Source organism: Octopus bimaculoides, chromosome 4 (assembly GCF_046866305.1).
Source record: "Octopus bimaculoides isolate indiv1 chromosome 4, ASM4686630v1, whole genome shotgun sequence".
Lineage (NCBI taxonomy): Eukaryota > Metazoa > Mollusca > Cephalopoda > Octopoda > Octopodidae > Octopus > Octopus bimaculoides.
The window spans coordinates 139,699,543-139,722,208 of record NC_142931.1 but is presented as its reverse complement, the minus strand read 5'-3'; the positions used below and the strand labels follow the sequence as shown (position 1 = coordinate 139,722,208).

General features: G+C 38.2%; 1 protein-coding gene across 4 annotated transcripts in view; it reads left to right on the top strand.

Annotated features, from left to right (window-relative positions):
* The window catches only part of LOC106878517 (solute carrier organic anion transporter family member 4C1), a 53,748-nt gene that overhangs the window by 25,549 nt on the left and 5,533 nt on the right, over positions 1 to 22,666 (top strand). For all 4 annotated transcript variants that reach the window (XM_089351573.1, XM_089351575.1, XM_089351576.1 and 1 more), the window contains 5 exons: positions 2,838 to 2,959; positions 4,290 to 4,550; positions 11,454 to 11,649; positions 17,248 to 17,422; positions 22,416 to 22,582. In XM_089351573.1, the coding sequence (XP_089207699.1) occupies positions 2,838 to 2,959; positions 4,290 to 4,550; positions 11,454 to 11,649; positions 17,248 to 17,422; positions 22,416 to 22,582 (921 nt within the window). The remainder of the gene's footprint in view (positions 1 to 2,837; positions 2,960 to 4,289; positions 4,551 to 11,453; positions 11,650 to 17,247; positions 17,423 to 22,415; positions 22,583 to 22,666) is intronic.

Genomic DNA, 22,666 nt, shown 5'->3' with positions numbered 1-22,666 from the left:
TACAAATATGAAGAACAAAAGACAGAAACAGGTAAGGGAACAACAAGCAAGGTGTATTGGTTTTATGCTCAGGACAAATGGAAATGTCTTTGGCATTTCAAGCCTTCACTCTGCAACAGAAAGAGATGATGGAGGAAAATGGAGAGAGAGGAAAAAACAAAAATATGGTAGGAGAAAAAAACATGTCAGAATTAATGCTTCTACATGTGTGTGTATTTTGTCCGCCACCATCACTTGACAACCGGTGTTGGTGTGTTGACATCCTTGTAACTTAGCGGTTCAGCAAAACAGACTGATAGAATAAGTCCTAGGCTTTAAAAAAATAAATCGGTATTGAGGTCGATTCATTCAGGTAGAAATTTTTCCAGGTGGTGCCCCAGTATGGTCGCAATCTAATGACTGAAACACGTGAAAGATTAAAAAATAATAATGGTCGTAGGGATAGAATGGACATAGTTTCTTCCACACCAATACCCCTAGGATTTGCACATGCAAGTTACAGTGTCCAGTGGCCTTGTGTATGTTTTGAATAAGTTGAAATGACTTCCTTCAAGCAATTCGGCCTCGGAATGTACACCAATAACTCTAGTATCTATAAGGAAACATTATATAGGCGTAGGAGTGGCTGTGTGGTAAGTAGCTTGCTTACCAACCACATGGTTCCGGGTTCAGTCCCACTGCATGGCACCTTGGGCAAGAGTTTTCTACTATAGCCTCGGGCCGACCAAAGCCTTGTGAGTGGATTTGGTAGACGGAAACTGAAAGAAGCCTGTCGTATATGTGTGTGTGTGTGTGTGTGTGTGTGTGTGTGTTTGTGTGTCTGTGCTTGTCCCCCTAACATCGCTTGACAACCGATGCTGGTGTGTTTACGTTCCCGTAACATAGCGGTTCAGCAAAAGAGACCAATAGAATAAGTACTAGGCTTAAAAAGAATAAGTCATGGGGTCGATTTGTTCGACTAAAGGCGGTGTTCCAGCATGGCCGCAGTCAAATGATTGAAACAAGTAAAAAGGTAAAAAAAAAAATGGAAAGTTACAGAGACATAAATAAACACTGGCTGCCAAGCGAGTTGGGGGAGGGCACCCACACACATGCACCCACGCATACAATGGGCTTCTACTAAATTCTCTCATTAGTCATTGGTTGGCCTAGGGCTATAAGTAGTGGACTCCCAAGGTATCATGCAGCAGGATTGAACCTGAAGCCACATGTTTGCAAAGCAAGCTTCATTATTTCAGACCCATGCCACCACCATAATGAATTAATCTAGCTATATTAGGTTGATTAACTGCACTAAAATATACTAAACCCTAAATCCTAATCATTTCCCTCTTACACCTACACTGCAAACATGGGACTAGTGATCGGAAATAAGCTCTGAACCTAGCTTATTCACTGTCCCTCCTGGCTGACATGAAGCTGGGTCATGAATGTCACTGAATAAAAAGCCAGTTCACCTTTTTCTTTGTATCTGAATGTGATGTCAACCAGACTCTGTTGAAGCAACTGGAAATTGTTGACAAGAATTGCCTTGAGAAGCTGCTGAGACTGTGACCTTCACATAAGCTGTCAATACTCAACTCAATGGCCTTGTAGGGTTATCCTCAATGAGGTAAGTTTGGAGGGGACTCCAGAATCAGAAGAGAAACTTTAATTCTTATATTGATCATTTCGCTCTGGTGAAAGGCTTAACCCCCAACCACTTCTAAAACTATAATGGTCTGCCTTATTTTTAGCAGTTAATATGATGTAATTTTACAAACAATTAGACTAAGCAAAGAATCATCATCATCATCATCATCATCATTTAACGTCTGCTTTCCATGCTAGCATGGGTTGGATGATTTGACTGAGGACTGGTGAAACCGGATGGCAACACCAGGCTCCGATCTGATTTGGCAGAGTTTCTACAGCTGGATGCCCTTCCTAATGTCAACCACTCAGAGAGTGTAGTGGGTGCTTTTACGTGCCACCAGCACGAAGGCCAGTCAGGCGGTACTGGCAACGGTCACGCTCAAAATAGTGTATTTTATGTGCCACCTGCACAGGAGCCAGTCCAGCGGCACTGGCAATAATCTCGCTCGAATGTTTTTTCACGTGCCACCAGCACAAGTGCCAGTAAGGCGACGCTGGTAACAATCACGCTCAAATGGTGCTATTTACATACCACTGGCACAGAAGCCATAAAATCAAATATTTAGGGTAAACTTGAAATGAAGCAAAGAAATGATTTGAAAATTTTAGTTCATGGGTAACTTATAAATGGTGTATCAGGTTGGGAGTCATGAGAGCATCAGCCAAAATATTTTGCAGTGTTTATTTTGGCGCTTTACAGTCTGCGTTCAGATTTTGGAAATTTCAACTCAGCCTTTATCCTTTTGAGTTAGCTAAATAAAACAGCAGTCAAAGGTGGTGGACTGGTGGAAACATTAACATGCTGGAGATAATACCTCGTGATACTTGTTATGACTCTTTGCATTCTGAGTTCAAATCCAGCATTGGCTATTTGTGCGGAAAACTCAATGCAAAGCTTAGTTTTCACGAGCTCTTAGTCCTTCAACGGAATTTACTCTGTTGCTGGTATTTAGGCTGCACCTCTGGTATGATATCTCTCCCCTTTCATCTGCCAGTTTTGGAAATCTTGTAAATGGTCATTTACTCCTGAATAAAAGACAAAATAAGTAATTTCAGTTTACATTTATAACTAGATAGTTTTGTATTCAACAACATATTTGCATTTTGCAAATTATTTTTTGACTTCATTCTTTAGAAATTTATAATAAATTTTATTGTATTTATAATCTTTTTGATATCAAATTATTTCTTTTAATTTCCAGGATGACTTTTGAGTCTACAGATCCTCGTTGGATTGGAGCTTGGTGGATCTGTTTCTTCATATCAGGATCTATGTCAATATTCATTGGACCAGTTCTGTTTGGTTATGCACGGGAACTTCCAGGTAGTCTTAATTTTACCATGTCTTTTATTTCATCCTTGTAAAATTTAACACCCAAAATAGATAATGAAGTGAAGAGGTTATTAAATTCTAATTAATATTTTTGTAGTTACTATTGTATTGCTTATGTCATACAGTTTGGTTTTTCTGAAGTGATTACAGTGAGTTAATTTAACATCAAATTCTTAAACTAGAAACTTAATCATGCAAATGTTTTATTATTCAGTAATTTACAAACAGCATATACATATTTGATTTGGAAACTTTTTTACAAATGAATAAAACAATACAAAAAAAGTTATTTTCTTTCAAGATTGGTTTACTTTACTCGCCATGCTCACACTATATACTTTTAAAGTGACACACAGTCACTGATCTCATAAAGAGAAAAACAGCTAGTTTTAAATCTCTGAGTGAGAAATATGTGGTAACAGTACTGAATAGTAAAGTCTATTTGTCAACATGAAGTGAAAGTCCTGCTTAGGACAATGTTACTACTGTTTAGCCCCAGGAAAACATCTTTTCCAGCTGGTTTCTGACACATCATCTGTGTCTATATACTGTGAGCAAGGGAGCTAATACTCCCCCTCCAGCCTTAGCAATACCTGCAGACCAATGGTTTCTGGGTTATTTTCTTTCCTCGGTGTAGGACAGTTGCTGGCTAGAGATGTCAATGACTCACCCTGCGCACAGTATATACTTTTAAAGTCGCTACCATCTCTAGCCAGTGATTGTCCTACACTGAGGAAGGGAAATAACCCAGAACCTATTGGTCTGCAGGCATTGCTAAGGCTGAAGGGGGAGCATTATCTCCCTTGCCCACATTATATGGACACAAATGATGTGTCAGTAGCCAGCTAGAAAAGCTGTTTTCCTGGGGCTAAACAGTAATAATATCGTCCCAAGCAGGACTGCCACTTTTGGTTGGCAAATAGACTTTACTATTTCTAAAATAGATACCTTGAAAAACTAAAATCTATCACTGCATAACATTTCCATAACATTTGAGCACTTGCTAGCTTTCACTCTGTCTTTATTCCTCTCTATTGAATATCCACTGGATATTAACCATGGAGTGGTTCTTCTCTCTACTTTTTGTCTTTGATAAACTCTTATTTGATAAACTCTTATTTGATATCCTCATTAGTTTTTGTTTATTCTTTACACTTCTGCTATTTTTCTTCTATGTAATTCCTTTCCAGTTAGTAATTAACCATTGCAATTAGTCATACTGAGAAACTTATTCTATGTATCTATTTTTCCATGGCTATTATGCTTCACATAAATTCCATAATGTGAATGTATTTTTATATTCATATTTTTTTTCTTTTAGCGACTGAAAGTATTCAAAGGAACCGAGAATCTCAAGTTCATAACGGAGTTGATAAATTATCAGAAAAATATTCTGCTTCTCCTATAACATTAAAAGTTGTGCCTCTGATTGTGTGGAATCTGTTTAAGAATCCAGGATTTGTATTCGTCACATTGGCTGTAACATGTGAAGGGATTATTGTGGCTGGATTAACAGCATATTTTCCAAAGTTTCTTGAAAATCAATTTGAAGAAACAGCTGCATCTGCATCTCTCATTCCAGGTAATACAATATTGTATTTCTGCATTTAAATCTATATTCATCTATCCATTTTCTGTCCACTATTCCTGGGAGGGTTGTGTGTCTGTCAAGGGTGAAGATAGAGCCCTTAAGCATTTCCTCCATAGATCCCTGGCAGTCACTGCCATCTCTAGCCAGTGGTTGTCCTGCACTGAGGAAGAGAGATAACCCAGAAACCATTGGTCTGCAGTCATCGCTAAGGCTGAAGGGGGAGCATTATCTCCCTTGCTCACATTATATGGACACAGATGATGTGTCAGTAGCCGTCTAGAAAGGCTGTTTTTCTGGGGTTAAGCAGTAGTAACATCATCCTAAGCAGGACTTTCTAGCTGGATTCCTAAACAGACCTATAGATATCATTGAACCATTTCATTCTTGATCTGCCCTTAACTCTCCTTCCAGTTCACTCAGCTTAAAGAATCCATCTTGTGATTCTTTCCTATGACATTCTAATCACATGTCCATGTACTGGGGCTGCGACCTCTCAATGTGGAAAACAATGAGTAAGAAGGTATGTGTAAATAGAAAGATCATGATGAAATAGAATGCTAGACATCTAAAAAATGATTAGATATATTTCCTATAGGTGCAGGCTTGGCTGTGTGATAAAAAGTTTGCTTTTCAACAATGTGTTTCCAGTTTCAGTTCCCACCATTGCATGGCACTTTGGACAAGTGTCTTCTACTATAGCCTCAGGTTGACCAAAGCCTTAAGAGTGGATTTTGTTCATGGAAACTGAAAGAAGTCCATCATGTATATACATATATATATAAATGTATATATATATAAATATAATTGTTATACAAGACATCAAATGTTAAGGCAAGGCAAACATCTCAATTCATATACAATATTATTACAGGGTGTGTACCTAATCAATTAGATTACCTGTGAATTAAACCCCCATACTATGTATATATATATAAATATAAACATAATTAAGGGATCAGCAAACATTTGCCTTTGTGAGTTACAAGTAATGCTATCTGTTGGAGTCTCAGCTTTTTTAGCTGCTATTTTTAGCTGCTATTTCTGAACTTCGGTATGTGGTGAAGCAAATGTTTGCTGATCCCTTAATTATGTTTATAAATGTATATGAACTTTTAAATAAGTTCTCCACCGATAAAGGTGCTTACATACCGAAGGGCTTGGTAAAAATTATTAATTGTTGATTTATTAATAAATTAACAAATTGATAAACCTTTACCCTTTTAATTTGTATATATAAATATATATATTTATATTGTGCATGTTTGTGTCTCTGTAAAGTAGTGGCTTAGCAACAAAGAAGAATAGAATCAATGTGGTCACAGTCTAATGACAGTAACAAGTGAAATATAAAAGAAAATATCAGCCTAGGCAGGTATTAAATATTTGTAATAATAATTAAATACATTTTTTCACAAATTTAACCTTGCAGCTAATATTTGAGATTAAATAACACACATTGTTTACTTGGAACCACAAACTGCAAACAGCAGACAAAAAAAAAATCAATGCAGTTATCAATCTGCAAAATGGATTTACTTCCCTTGACACACTGACAAAAGTCTTGAACTTCCTGCATGACTTCTTTGCTGTAGACCAGAATATGTTTAAAAACTATTAAAATGGTATAAGCATTAAATGTAGAAGTGTAAGACATTTGTTCCCTTAGCCCATGCCAACATGGACAACGGACACTAAATGATGATGATGATGAAGATGAGTTGGTCCTAGTTTCACTCAAATTAGGTCAAATATTTGCCTTCAGTCATTTCTAGTTTGGCAAAAATAGGTACAAGGGTTTAACTAAGTATACTTCTAAATGCTGAAATACATGATTCAAGGGTCTGCCTTTTCACTAATATTACTCTTGTTTGATAACACTGATTCTTCAGGAGCTATTATTTTATAACAAATTTCTAATTACATTAGTCTTTTATTCCCATATGTTATCATCTTTGGCTGGGAGCTGTGTAATCATTTTCAATGTTGGTTGAGTATTCCACAAACAGAAGTGGTATAGAGGGATTTACAAACCCTTTATAATATCTTTTCTAATACAAATTGGTGTTGCTTAAGGAGCTTTTTCATTTGGCTCTACGTAAATTGGACAATAGGCTGGACACATCGTCCAGTTTAACACGAGCACCTATTTGTTGAGGGTGCTTTTAGCACAATTCATCATGTTGCAAGTTTTCAGTATAGGTACAGGAGTGGCTGTGTGGTGAGTAGCTTACTTAAAAACCACATAGTTCCCGGTTCATTCCCACTGCATGGCACCTTGAGCAAGTGTCTTCTACTATAGCCTTTTGTTTTCTTCTACTATAGCCTTTTATTTTCTAAGTAAAAAATGGTGCTGTATCGCCCCCTTCATTCACACTAGTTATAAATAAATTGATCCACTTCTTATAGATACTTTTGATAATGATGATAACAAAAAATTGACAAATTAAGTAAATATAAGGATCTAGAAATTGAAATACAAAGGTGTGAGAACTTAAAGCGAGAACTGTTCCTGCTATTGTGGGTGCTCTGTGTGTGATAAGAAAGGGATGTCAGGCGGCGAGCTGGCAGAAGCGTTAGTACGCTGGGCGAAATGCTTAGCGATATTTCGTCTGCCGTTACCTTCTGAGTTCAAATTCCGCCGAGGTCGACTTTGCCTTTCATTCTTTCGGGGTCGATAAATTAAGTACCAGTTATGCACTGGGGTCGATGTAATCGACTTAATCCCTTTGTCTATCCTTGTTTGTCCCCTTTATGTTTAGCCCATTGTGGGCAATAAAGAAATAAGAAAGGGATGTCAGAAACATACAGATAATATCCCAGGAGAACCATGTCTCAGAGAAATCCAGGAGACTGTGTTGACAAGTACTGTCCACAACCTTAGAAAAACTCTATCAATTTAAGTGTATGTGTTATATTACATGAAGATATTTCGCTACTTCCCCTCCACTCCCAAGCTTTCAGTCATATTGTAACATCTTTCATCCTTCACTCGCCCTAGGATGCTGAGTGTGTCTCGGAGAGTGATTGTAACAAACATGCTGATTAAAAGCAAATAATAATAATAATAATAATAATAATAATAATAATAATAATAACAATAATAATAATAATAGTAATAATCCTTTCTATTAAAGATACAAGGCTTTAAATTCAGTGAGAGGAGGCAAGTCGATTACATCGACCCCAGTGCTCAACTAGAACTTATTTTATCGAATTTGAGCCCAGAACGTAAAGACGGACGAAATGCAACTAAGCATTTTTCCCGGTGCGGTAACGATTCTGCCAGATCGCCGCCTTAATAATAAATAATAATAATAATAATAATAATAATAATAATAAAAATAATAATAATAATAAAAATAATAATAATAAACTAGCAGTAAGGGATAAAAAGAATGAAACTGCAGCTAAAGAAGATACTACAGAGGAAATAATTATAAACCAGCCCAAGGCTGATGAAAATACAGTAATGATTGAAAGAGTTAAGGTAACTGATAGGCAAAGTGAAATACTCTCTGAACCAACCATAAACACTAAGGCAGGTGAAAATCAAATAGATGAAGAACGTCATACAGAAATCGACGCAACAGAACTACATGATCTAAAAAATCAAATCTTGATTGAATGGCTGAAAATTAAAGAAACCAGTATGAATGAACGCGACACTCCCCCAAAATTCGCAATTCTAACCAAAACCTGAAGATAATTGGTAAAATCCGCCTTGCACTTAAGGATATAATTTCAGCTAATGATGTTGATATTACAGATCTCAACCACCTGTACTATGCATCCGCAAAAATCTCAACGGTTCTATGTGGTGAAAAGATTAGAAAACGACAACACTCCCACAAAAAGCCTTCTTGGCAAGAGCGCATTAAACACCAAATTAAGCTACTTAGATCTGACATAGAATGTTTGAAAAACCCTAAATTTGACAAGAGTATCAAACCTACAAAGACCCAAAAGCTAAAGAAAAAATATAATGTGAAAACCATAGTTGACATTGATACCACCATAGAAACCATCAAGCAAAAGGTATGTGCTAAAGCTGCCCGTATAGCAAGGTATGAAAAGCGTGTTAGATTCTTCCGAGATAATAACATGTTCAAAAATAACCCCAAAAATTTCTACAGGAAGATAGGGAAAACACCAGTAATAATAAAGTCTGTCCCATCAAAAGAAGAAGTGCAAGAATTTTGGAATAAAATCTGGGCAGAAGATAAAACACACAATGAAAAGGCCCCTTGGATTGATAGAATATCTACAGACCTAGACTCCTTAGAGGAGCAAAAGTGGGAGGGGGTCATGGTAGAAGATATAAGATCTGCTCTCAGGAGGTCAAGCAAATGGAAGTCTCCAGGAAAGGATAAAATTCCTAACTTCTGGTTGAATGCCTTCCCAGAGAGCCATGAACTGCTAACAAAACTTTACAACAATGTTTTGCAAAATCCTAGTTTGATGCCCTCTTGGCTAGTTAATGGTTTAACATTCCTGCTTCCAAAATATGAGGAAACAAACGAACCAAAAAATTATCGACCCATAACCTGCTTAACAACAATGTATAAGACGCTAACATCTGTCCTAACCGAGTACACCTATAGTTTTTTAATAGAAAGTAGCATATTCCCTAATGAGCAAAAGGGATGTAAACGTGGATCTTATGGTTGTAAAGATCAGCTACTCATCAATAAGATGATCTTAGAAGATTGTCACAAGCGCCAGAAAAACTTGTCAATAGCCTGGATAGACCATAAAAAGGCCTTTGATAGTCTACCACATAGCTGGATTAGGAAATGTCTGGAAATGTATAAAATAGCTCCTACTCTGCGTAACTTTTTATCTGTAAGTATGAGATCATGGAGAACCACACTGACGTTGAACAATGACAATGAATCTCTAAATGCTGGAGATGTAAGAATTTCATGTGGCATTTTCCAGGGTGACTCACTATCACCACTCCTCTTCTGTCTAGCCCTAATACCGCTCTCAAAATTGCTCAATGATGCACAGTATGGTTATAAAATATTTGATAAAAATATAAATCATCTCATTTACATGAATGATTTAAAGCTCTTTGCAAAAAATGACCAACAACTCAAAGGCCTACTAGCGATTGTTAAACAATTCAGTGATGACATCAGGATGCAATTTGGCCTTGATAAATGTGCAAAAGCTACTTTTATCAAAGGAAAAATGACAAAAACATCTAATGTGAACCTTGACCAGCAAAATGTCATAAAAGAGTTAGAACCAGCGGAGAGCTACAAATACCTAGGGGTAATTGAAGGGGACAATATCAAGCATTCAGTGATGAGGGAAAGGATTAGAAGAGAATGTTATCGCAGTGTGAGAGCAATACTGAAGACAGAGCTGAACGCGAGAAACAGGATCGAAGCGATCAATGCTCTAGCCATACCAGTCGTGACTTACAGTTTCAATATCGTTAACTGGTCAATTACTGAAATATGTAATGTTGACAGAAAAATACGAAAACTGTTGACAATGCATAGAATGCACCACCCTAAGGCAGATATAGAACGTCTTTATCTGCCAAGAAAAGAGGGAGGCCGAGGACTTCTACAGCTGGCATTATCAATGAAGGTAGCCACAATTGGCCTAGACACCTATCTGAAAAACTCTGAGGACTGGATGCTAAAACCTGTTTTAAAACATGAAAGCAAGAAAGCATCTTACTCAGTAACAAAACAGGCAAAGGAATATCTAAGTGAATTCCAATTGTAACAAATTCAAGAATTAGACGAACTAGAAACACCTGCAGAAAAAGCTAAGCGCTTGAAAACCCGTGCTAAAATTGCTGCCTTAGATATTATGACTGAAAAATGGCATGGAAAACCTCTCAATGGCAAATACCCAAAGAGAGCGAATAATGCAGATATTGACAAAGCCCTTACCCATCAATGGCTAATGGCCTCTGGCTTGAAATCAGAAACAGAGGGGTTTATCATAGCAGCCCAAGATCAATGCCTACCTACAAAGAACTACCAGGCCAACATATTAAAGAACAGCAGCTCCCCATTATGTCGTATATGCCAACAACAAAATGAGACCATCGATCATGTTGTCTCCATGTGCAGTCTGCTTGCGCCTACAGAGTATCTCAACAGGCATGATAGAGCTGCACAATATATTCACTGGGTAATATGCAAAAACCTGGACTTGCCTCATGATAAAAACTGGTGGGAACACAAACCACCCCCAGTACTTGAAAATGATCACATTGCACTCCTCTGGAACTTCACCATTCAAACTGACAGAAAGATAGACGCAAATAGGCCAGACATCATACTGAAAGACTTCAGACAAAAATCATGCCTCCTCATTGATATGACTGTCCCAATCGATATAAACGTATCTGTCAAGACCTACCAAAAACTGAGCAAATATAAAGATCTTGAAATAGAAATTAGCAAAATGTGGAATTTGAAGACGAAAACAATACCTATTGTCATAGGTGCCCTGGGAATGACAGCGAAACGGGCTGATTACTACCTAGCTCAGATACCAGGAAACCCCAAAATGGCTGAAGTTCAAAAGATAGTGCTCATGGGAACTGCCCATATCCTACGTAAAATACTGTCTATGTGATCTCAAATTTTAAAGCAAACACATAATTTTCTTATGGTTTCTTAAACATTCACTAGAACAAAACTGTACAAATCCAAATATATGGTACCCTAGGCATAACACCTACATGAACTTCTAACTTGTTGTCTCTTGAGGTCTCTGGGTGAGACTTGGATCCAACTTGTACAAATGCAAAACAAAAGTCAAACATAAAATAATAATAATAATAATAATCCTGTTAAAATTCTCATGACGTGTATTATATGTTGTATACACTAACATACTTAATCAATTTTGATATTTTCAAAGGTGTTGTTGCCATCCCTGCAGCCGCCGGAGGACAGATTTTTGGCGGTTATGTATGCAAAAGGTTTAGTCTAAGAGTACCTGAACAGTGTCTGCTCTCCCTTGTTTCTTTGTCACTTGGATTTTTAACCTACGGTGTATTCTGGGCGAAATGTGAGGACGTTCCATTTGCAGGAATCACTCAGCGGTATCATGATTTGTAAGTATAAATTTATCAACAAATGTAAAAAAAAAAAAAATAATAATAATAAAAAATTATAGGCGCAGGCGTGGCTGTGTGGTAAGAAGCTTGCTTCACAATCACATGGTTCTTGGTTCAGTCCCACTGCGTGGAACCTTGGACAAGTGCATTCTCTGTAACCTCGGGCCGGCAAAAGCCTTGCGAGTGGATTTGGTAGACAGAAACTGAAAGAAGCCCGTCGTATACATATAACGGCGGACATTAAACGATGACGATGATGACGATGATGTATAATGTATGTGCGTCTGTGTTCGCCCCCCACCACCACTTGACAACAGGTGTTGGTGTGTTTACGTCCATGTAACTTAGCGGTTCAGCAAAAGAGAACGATAGAATAAGCACCAGGCTTATAGAAAAAGTAATAGAAGTCGATACATTTGATTAAAAATTCTTCAGTGCGATGCTCCAGCATGGCCGCAGTCTAATGACTGAAACAACCCTTCCACTCTCTTTCTCATTATACGACACAAACATTATATATACACAAACATGCAGGAAGTAAATAGACACCTTTAATTTTCAAAATCTTTTGTTTGATATTAATTGGTTGAAGGAGAGGTTTTCTTCTAGCTACTCGTCCATAATACTCAAGCTTCTGCAGATATGTAACACACGTTCTTGGACTAACTTCTAGCTGTTTTGCAATGTCAGAAGCCTTCGAACGGGGTTCGTTTTCCACAATTCTCTTCAAACAGTGAAGCTTCCTTTCCGAGAGCTCAGGTCGGCCGGGACGAGAATCTGTTGATTCTTTTCCTTTGCTTTTGAATTGCACTATAATTCTATTAACACTAGCAAGAGGAATTTGAAGATTTTCGGCAATTTTTTGCTGGCTAACACCAGCCTCAGATTGCCCAACAATACGACCTCTTTGAAAATTTTGACAGTTCTGTTGAATGTTTTTGTGCGTGGCCTGGTTACTCTTCGCAAATGTTTAATATAATGACACCTTGACTGAAAAAGAATAATTACATTGTAAATTCTACACCGCTGAAAACATATTAAGACGCTTAGATGAGAAATTTTGAAAATTAAAGATGTCTATTTACTCCCTGCATATCTATATATATATATATATATATATATATATATATATATATATATATATATATATATATATTATACTAGCAGACATACCCGGCGTTGCTCGGGATTTAAATGGTATAGTTTGTATATATGGTACAGTTAAGTTGAAACATGTGATACGAGGAAGTGCAGCATTGACAAAATATTTGTGGAGAAAACGAAGGGCTAATTTGACTAAGTGACATGCCATGGGTCTGTTTGGAAGATTCCAGGCCTTAACCAAGTCATGGAAAAGTGGGTGATGGGTATGTGATTTTTGAACGCACCAAAGAGCTCTCAGTGGATACACTCTCCTTTGCAGCTTTCATCAGCCGAAACGTTGTGTTAACAACAAACAAGATGAGGACAAATATCCATCAAATGTAAATAATGTACATAACTCCTCATCTCTCAAATATAGAACTGTATTTGTAAGGGAAGGTAGATTTTTAAATGAATTTCAATACAATTATTTTAGTAATCCTAGAGAAATAAGAGGTAAATTAACCCCTGAAGATATTCTACAGAAAAAACAAACTGAATCCCCAGAATGAGAAACTACGTACCTGAATGAGTTCGCAACAGTCGGATTTCCAAAAATACTCCTCCGAAAATTAATACATCATTAATAATACAAATGGTGGCACAAGGTCCGAAATTTTGTGGGAAGGGGCCAGTCGATTCGATTAACCCAAGTACTCAACTGGTACTTAATTTATCGACCCCGAAAGGATGAAAGGCAAAGTCGACCTCGGCGGTATTTGAACTCAGACCGTAAAGACAGACGAAATACCGCTAAGCATTTCGTCCGGCGTGCTAACGTTTCTCCCAACTCGCCGCCTTAAAGAAGAAATGTTTCCTTCTCGAGCCATGCCAGGCTCATAAAGGGCCAGTTTCCCGGTTTCGGTGGCGTATAAATTCCCCAGCCTGGACGGGCCGCCGATCCGCCGCAGGATTAATCATATTTGCTAGCTGAGTGGACTGGATCAACATAAAATGAGGTATTTTGCTCAAGAACACAACGCATCACCCGGTCTAGGAATCGAAACCGCAATCTTACGATCATGAATCCAACAACCCTAACCACTAAGCCACACGCCTCCACATTTCTTAAACGTAATTGATACATTGTTACTTAATATATTCCATAAAAGATCTAAAACATTCTTTTCACGAAGAAACGTACATATTTTATGAAGCATCTTAAACAGTTGAATATGTTATTGACCTTTATTTAGGTTAACCCGTATGCCTATTAATTCTACACTGTTCATTTTTATTCAGAATAAAACTATAAACACTAATTTAGTGGTGACTATGTTTAAATCATATAGAAGACACCTACACAGGCTTTGAATAATTCAATAGCTCAGTAGAATAGTTCAGACTTAAAAAAGCTCGTTGTAAATATATTTAAGAGTAAATTTAATTAATAAACTTGGAACCCACGGAAATCTTTAAAAAATTAGATTGATTAATTTTGTGTTTAAAAAATTAACTTAAGCTTCATAAATATTCATTTACGTCTCCAGAAAAACAATGCAAACAACTCGAACACATTGGCTCTCGGGCCTCATTTTACATTTTATCCCAGGGTCCCAGTATATCTTAATTAATTTTGACATGAGCGGTGTAATATTTTTACACTACACCATATGTGAGGCAGGGATCACATAGGTAGCGTTAGATACCCGCATTTCACCGAAGGGTCGTGTGGTACCCTAGTTCAAATCACATCCTAGATGTCACACGACCTACCAGCGATCAGTTAAAAATTTGGGGTGTTTGCTATTGGAAGATCTCGAAATCTTTTCAAAAAGAACTATTTTGGTTTCCATGACAAGTAAAATATTTTTTATTCCCTCCTGTTTCTATTGGAAAATCTACCAATTTTTTCAAAAAGAACTAGCTATTTTTGTTTCAATAGGAAATAAAATTTTCTCAGTACTCAATCTTTTATTTTACCTCATTACATGGTGAAATCAGATGAAAAAACGAAACAAAATATTAAACAAGAGCACTCAGAGAGTGCAAACCTCCGCCAAGGCAACACCAATGTCCTCTTAACGATTAGCCTGAGATGGCTTTTAAAATGAGATTATCTGAATTAAACTCGACTGCTCTCACAAACGAGAATACTAAAAATGATCCCTGACCGCTCTCAAAAATTGAGTAAAAAAAAAAAAACAGGAAAAATAATCCCGAATCCTTGTCCGGTACCGGATCAATTCCAAAATCTAACCAGTTCGTGCCAGTCACGAGGCCAAAAATCCCGGAGAGTTTTATCCGAATTCATCCAGCGGTGCTTGAGATATCTTGTCCACAGGCAAAAACACAAACACAACTGAAAAATAATACCTCTGCCTTCGTTAAGGCGGAGATAAAAATCTATAAAAAAGTGTTCTCTTAGTGTCATAAAAGCACAAATCGGAGCATACCAGCTTTCAGAAAGCCCATAGGAAAGAAATTAAAAAACGACTCGCTGGTGGGTCGTGCAGGTCTCGCTAGCATATCACCATGACCCACGTGTGAATGCCTACGTGTTAAGAAGTATTAATTTGAGTGAAATTTAATAGTGTTCAAGCAAATGCATTTGGTTTCAAACTCTAGGTTATTTGTCACAGATCAGTATGCAATAACTAACATTATCTTTTCTATTCTAATATCTTGAGCTTTTTAATTTCATTGAACACATGTGTATGTACACATAACTTTTATGCATACAAGACAGTCAAATAAAGCATAAGGGCTGGCTTTGACTTACAGCATTTCGGGGACGATAAAATAACTACTAATTGAACACTGGGGTCAACGTACCTGACATACGTCCTCTCCCGAAATTGCCGGCTTTGTGCCAAAATCTGAAGTCATTATCAGATTTACCTAAAGAAGTGAGCTGGCGGAATCATTAGCTCGGCGGACAAAATGCTCTGCGGCATTTCTTCCGGCTTTACGTCCTAAGTTCAAATACTTCTAGGTCGACTTTTCCTTTCGTAATTTCGGGGTCGATAAAATAACAATTCGTCGAACAGTAGTGACCCCACAAAATTTCGGGTCTTGAACAAATTTTTGTATATATATATGCACCCAGACCGATTCCCCATTTTTTTAGGAGCGGGTAGCCACAAAAAGACATGCACCAGGCATTTCATTCATTTCCCAGCTCAAAGAGGCGAGCCCCGTTCTATGTTCGGGTCAAGGTATAGAACGCAACCCTCAATATCAGCTGCGGGGCCCGACAGCATATGCTGGTTTACCCCCGCCGCATCATGCTGGTTCCGTACCCCTTTGAGCAACATCAAATTCACTCATCCGTCCTGGTTATGACTATAAACTACATCTGGTAGTGGGATCCTGGGGCCCTAGTGTCAGAGTTTGAAGAGTGTAGAACCACCTCTTGACCACTATTGTTCCCAAGTCTACTCTGGCCCGGAGTGGTAGCATTTGTAAGGGTCCCAGCTATGGGTTAACTAGCTAATACCCCTGTGACTGGGAGGAGGGGGACCGGTAGAATGCAGTTGCGGTATTCCCTGCGTGGTGTACGAGGTGACTAAAAGGGGCGGCAGCGAAGGGACTGGAAATCCACTCTCCCTGATAATTTCATATTCCTAAAAGAAAAAAAGTACATATGATAGAAAAAATCTATTAGATTTATCTGAACACTTGACACATCCTCACTTCCCCAAACCATTAAAACACAGTTTTACAAACTTGGAACCGTATACGTTTTGTCATTAATTATCCACCATAGTGATTCTTAACCGGGGTTTATATGACCCGTAGCAGGGCTCGATCTAATCGACTGGCCCCCTCCCTCAAAATTTCGGGCCTTGTGTCCAGAGTAGAAAAGATTATGTATCCCGATTAAACATTTTAACTAGACGCTGGATTCCTGTGGGTTTATATTTTTTGTTTATTTTTTACATGCTTCATTACCCCAGCATGGTCGCAGTCTAATAACCGAAATAAGTAGAATATTTTTTTAAATGGTATTATCTAAGGCGACCAGCCGGCAGAACTGCTTAGCGCATCGAAAAAAAAATGCTTATCGGCATTTTCCTGGCTTTTTATGTTCTGTGTTCAAATTCCACCAAGGTCGATTTCACTTTTCATCCTTTCAGAGTCAATTCAATAAGTACCAATTGTTTTCTCGGGTCGATGTGACCGATCAACCCACTACCACCAAATTTCAGGACACGCACCTATAGTAAAAAAAGTTTATTCTGTTAGCTAAGGCGGCGAGCTGGTTGAAGCATTAGCGCATCAGACGAAATCCTTCGCGGCACTTTTTCCCGGCTTTTTACGTTCTGAGTTCAAATCCACCGAGGTCGACTTTACTTTTCATCCTTTTAGAATCCATTAGATAAAAATCAGTTGGTTATTGGGGTCAATGACATCGACTATCCTCTTAAAGTTGTTGGCCTTATGTCTGAAGTAGAAACCTTTATTATGTTAGTTTATGTTATTCTCTATAATCTTTTTTTTTTTTTTCAGTTCAATCTTAAATATAACAACGACAGAATTCGAATTTGAAACAAATCTTTATTCCAAATGTAATTCAGAATGTTCCTGTATGGCTAACAATTATCGTCCGGTGTGTGGCTCAGATGCCGTTCAATATTTCTCTCCGTGTTTCGCTGGTTGTGCTGCTTATAACAGAGAAAGTAAAGTAAGAGAAATCTTTACTATTTTTTTTTTTACGTTGCAAATATAAATGAAAATACGCGCTCTTTTTATCTGTTCTATGTAATATTTTCCAGAACGGGCGTTGTGAGTGTTTAGTGAGCGAAAACGCCTAAAGCTCCATGAGGTTCCGGCAAGGGGAAGGTGGCGAACCCTGCTGTACTCTTTCACCACAACTTTCTCTCACTCTTTCTTCGTGTTTCTGTTATACCTGTAATTCAAAAGGGTCAGTGGTTGTGTGTGTGTGTGTGTGGTTGTGTGTGTGTGTGTGTGGTTGTGTGTGTGTGTGTGTGTGTGTGTGTGGTTGTGTGTGTGTGTGTGTGCGTGTGCGCGTGCGCGCTTGTCTTGACATCGCGTGATAGTTGTAAATAAGCGTCACTGTCAGACACACAGTATTATTCATTTCCAGTATTCTGCGAAAACATGTCTGGCCATGGAAACTGGAGAAATATTACCTAGCTTGGAAACAGGTGAGGGTTGGCGACAAGAGGGGCATCTGGTCGTATACAAATCTACCACAAATAAATTCCACCTGACCCATGCGAGTAGGGAAAAGTGGACGTTAAATGATATTGTGATGTGTGGGGTAAGAGCGTTACATGTGATTAACATAGCCCACAATCGAAAGATGAGTACATGTACAAGTATTACATTTCCATTACACGTGATTGATTAAAAATGTATTTACTTGAACTAGGACTCAGCTCAATGTGTTGAAACCTGACCTGTCAAACATATGTCGTTCCATCTCAAGTGACCTGCTATCATTCTGATATACTTCCCAGTCGTTTACATCTGTCCATATGTTTTTTAGGTCGCTTTTACGCAGTATTTTTCTTTTCTTAGGTTTATTATGTGGGCACTTAGTAATCTCCACTTCACCGATGAGTCGTTCACTATCAGTCAACGCGCGCTCTGCTTAGCACATTTGACAATAAACGAAACACTTAGCAGTTTGCAGTGTCTTGGTTACTATTGTTGATATCTGCTATTTAACCTTAACCCTAAACGCCAAGGTCACCTTTGCATTTCATCCTTTCGGAGTCGGTAAAATAAGTAACAAATACTGGGGTCGATGTAATCGACTAGTCCCTCCCTAAAAATGTCTAACATTGTGCCTATAGAGAAAGAAAAATTAATCTTTCAGCTGCGAGATAAAACCTTTGGTTATTTCAGTAATGTTGTTATACGACGGGGTGCCCAAAAGTAACTCGGAAACGTTCTCCGTGGGACAAGCTCGTAGTAGTTCAGGCTCCCACCGCTAAAAGCCACTTGATGCGACCCTCAGGCATCAGTCTGCCGACCGGCGGCGTCTGCAGATGTCGTACTGCCACGTAGTGCGTCTTTGTTTTGCAGTGCTTCTCTCTTCTTTGTTGATTTTTTTGCGATGGCTGAATCGAAGGGATAGCATGCTTCTGTGAAATTACGTTTTCTGCTGGGGAAAACGGCAGCCGAAACAGTTGTCACGCTTCAAGCAGCTTACAAGGAGGCTGCCATAAACAAAGCACAAGTTTACGAGTGGTTTTCACACTTTAGGAAGTGTCACTTATCGCTTGAAGACGAATCTCGTTCAGGGCGACAGTCGACCACCCGAACGAATGAAAACATCACAAAAATTCATGAATTGGTCTTGGAGGACTGTCACCGAGCAATTGACAAACTTGCTGATATGACTGGTATGTCCTAAAGTTACTGCCAACGAATTTTGAGCGAGGAATTGCGAATGAAGAGAGTTGCAGCGAAATTTATGCATCACTTGCTCAGGGAAGACCAAAAGCAGTCACGACTGAATGGTTACTGTGAACTGAAAGAACAGTAGGAAGTTGATCCGGACCTTTTTTCGAAGGTCATCACCTGTGACGACAGCGGATGTTACGGCTACAACCCGGAAACGAAACAGCAATTAAGTCAATGGAAGCATTCAATGTCGCCACGCCCCCACAAAAGTACGTCAAGTGAAATCTAGTGTCAATACGATGACATTTTACTGGCAGTTCTGAAGTGTTTGCGAGACACAGCGAGAGAAAACGCCCCGACCAGTGGCAAAGTGGGGAGTGGTGGTTTCATCAAGACAATGCACCTTCGCACACTTTGAATGTGAGACAGTTTTTGATAAAAAAAAAAAAATGGCATGACCCCGTTTATCCACCCTCCCTATTCACTCGATGAAATGACTTTTTTTATCGACGGAACTCTTTGATTGCTCTTTTATTCTGGTGGACCCCATCACCATTCGATGTTTAAAAACTAGTTTCATAGAATGTTATTTATTAAAGTTTTCACACGTTAACTTGTGTAGGTTGAACTCTATGCAAAATGTCAGAGTGGAGGCACAATGGCCCAGTGGTTAGGGCAGCAGAATCATCTTCCCGAACGTATGAAAACATCAGGAAAATTCACGAACTGATCTTAGACGACCGTTGCCGAAAAACTGATGAACAATTGCTAGTTCGTATACACTGACTCACAGAAATGCATACACACACACACAAACATGGAAAGACATACAGGCATATGGTGAATGAGGAGTATTATATGACAGAAAGGTGTGGTCTGAGAGAAAATTTGTTGCTTTTTCAAAAAATTTAGTTACAATGTAGTGGTCTCGTTCATTTATTCACACCATTCTCTCTCTCTCTCTCTCTCTCGCTTTCTCTCTCTCTCTCCCTCTCTCTCTCTCTCTCTCTCTCTCTCTCCTCATCTATATAAATAACATTATATTTATGTGCAAAGTTATTGTTCGTTATTTTTAATCAGGACAATTGCACTTAATGCTGTAGCAACAGTCAGCCATCATATTTCTTTTCTACTCCAGGCACAAGGCCCGAAATATTTTTTTTTGGGGGGGGGGGTACAGTCTATTAGATCGACCCCAGTACGCAACTGGTACTTAATTTATCGACTCCTAATGGCTGAACGGCAAGGTCGACCTCGGCGGAATTTGAACTCAGAACGTAAAGACAGACGAAATACCGCTAAGCATTTTGCCCGACGTGCTAACCACTCTGCCAGCTTTCCGCCTTTCAGCCATCATATTTACACCCGAGGCTTCAGAACTCAGGACAGATTGCCTCCACACTTGAAACCAACAAGTCACTCACTTCATAGCCTTGTCATCTTTCTTCCACTGCATAAATCTGTTTTCTGGCCTCCGGACTCCGAATTTTCTTCCTCACAGTTCTTGTCACTCCCATATTTTGGCCACATTCATGTAATTTCATGCACCAATACAGTTTTTTCCCCCCTTCCACCTTCAACCAGAAACTTGACTTTTAAGGACTGAAGACCAGCTGAGGCATCTGATTGGCCAATAATCGTGACTTAGTTTCAAATTTCCCTCACAAAAATAACAACATGCTACCATGCTTTTCAAAAGTCAACCTAAATTACCAGATCTGAAAAATTTTTTCTCTTTATCAGTAAAATAATAAATGCACTCAGTTGACCGTCTTTTTACTTACAAACAAACAATACACTTGTGCTTGTTCAGTGAGTAAGCTGTAGAAAAAAAAAAGCATACACGATGTGATAGAAGAAATGTGATTGTAGTTTTAAAATCAGCATGACAATTTCAGTGTAAGGCAAGTGAAGCATTGAACTCAATGGAAATCATGTTCATAGTTATTCCCCAGTGTAATTGTGGGCTCCAATCTCGCCAGATTGAAGATATTCGTGTTGTCAACACGTAGTTTCTTAGTGTGCTGCACCGGGGCAAATGCGTTCTACTATAGCCCCGAACCAATCCTTGATTTGTGAGTGAATTTGAGAGAGGGGAAACTATGCTGAAGTGCGACATATATTTATGCGTGCGTGTGTGTGTGTGTGTGTGTGTGTGTGTGTGTGTGTGTGTGTGTGTGTCCTCCCCACAACCGCTTCAGCAAGTGCTGGATCGCTTATGTCTCAGTAACCTAGTGGTTTGGCAGAAAGCAACGACAGGTTTATTTAACACAGTATGTCCATAAGAGATATTATCTTCGTGCTAATACTGCAGTTATTACATTGGCTTTCCTTGATGTGTTTAAGTATGAGGCCCATATAGTTATGTGTGTGTGTCCAAAGCAACAGCTTCCAGGTCAAAGAACACACCGAATAATCCACACGTGGTTGAAAAATACATTTAGTAGAGATGACCCGGAGGTTGTTGATCCTCGATTACTATCGCAAACAACAGTAGCTTTCAACTGAATACACGTCGTTGATTGGTTAAGATTACTTAAATGCAATAACTTTAACACGAAATAACTGCTAAAATACGAAATTTTGACAAACGTGTTGAAAGTAAACCGTGTTCAGCGTGAGAAATTGCACCAGTAAACGAAGTTTCAAACTGTTTAGCTAAAAAAATAATAATTAAAAAATTTGTGAGCCAAACTGAAGAGATCCCTCCCCATATCTCAAAACACGGGAGAGAGTGGAATATTCGGAACCCCACCACCACCAACCTTAGTGGGGTGGGGTGGACTACATGCCCTAGTTTCCTAGTCACCCTTAGCCACTGATGTATGTGTATGTATGTATGTATGTATGTATGTATGTATGTATGAATGTACGTATGTATGTTTATGTGTGTCTGTGTGCGTATATATATATGTATGTATGTATGTATAATGTATATATATAAATACGCATAAGTATATATATATATATATATATATATATATATATATATATGTATATGTATATATGTTTAAGTATGAATGTATGAATATATATATATACTTATGTATATGCCTGTATACATATAGCTATGTATATGCATGTATATGTATGTATGTATGTATATATAAATATATATATATATATAAATAGAGTGAGAGAGAGAGAGAGAGAGAGACAGACAGACAGACAGTAAGATAGATAGATAGACAGACAGATAGATAGATAGATAGATAGATAGATAGATAGATAGATACATACATACATACGTATGTGTGTATGTATGTATTAATGTATGTTTAAATTATTTAATTCTTTTCCAGACACATTTCAATTGTTCATGCGTTGCGAACTCAACGACTCATACAGCTTCCGATGGAAAGTGTCCCACAGAGAAATGCAATTTTTATTATATGGTCATAGCAATATTATTTGTGGCAACATTCTTCACGTTTGCAGCACAAACGCCAATGGTTTCTGTAATTCTCAGGTAAGCAAGCTAATAGTGATATTTTCATAAATTATATAAATATGATATGTAATGTACACAGAGCAATGCTGTCTGAAGAAAAAC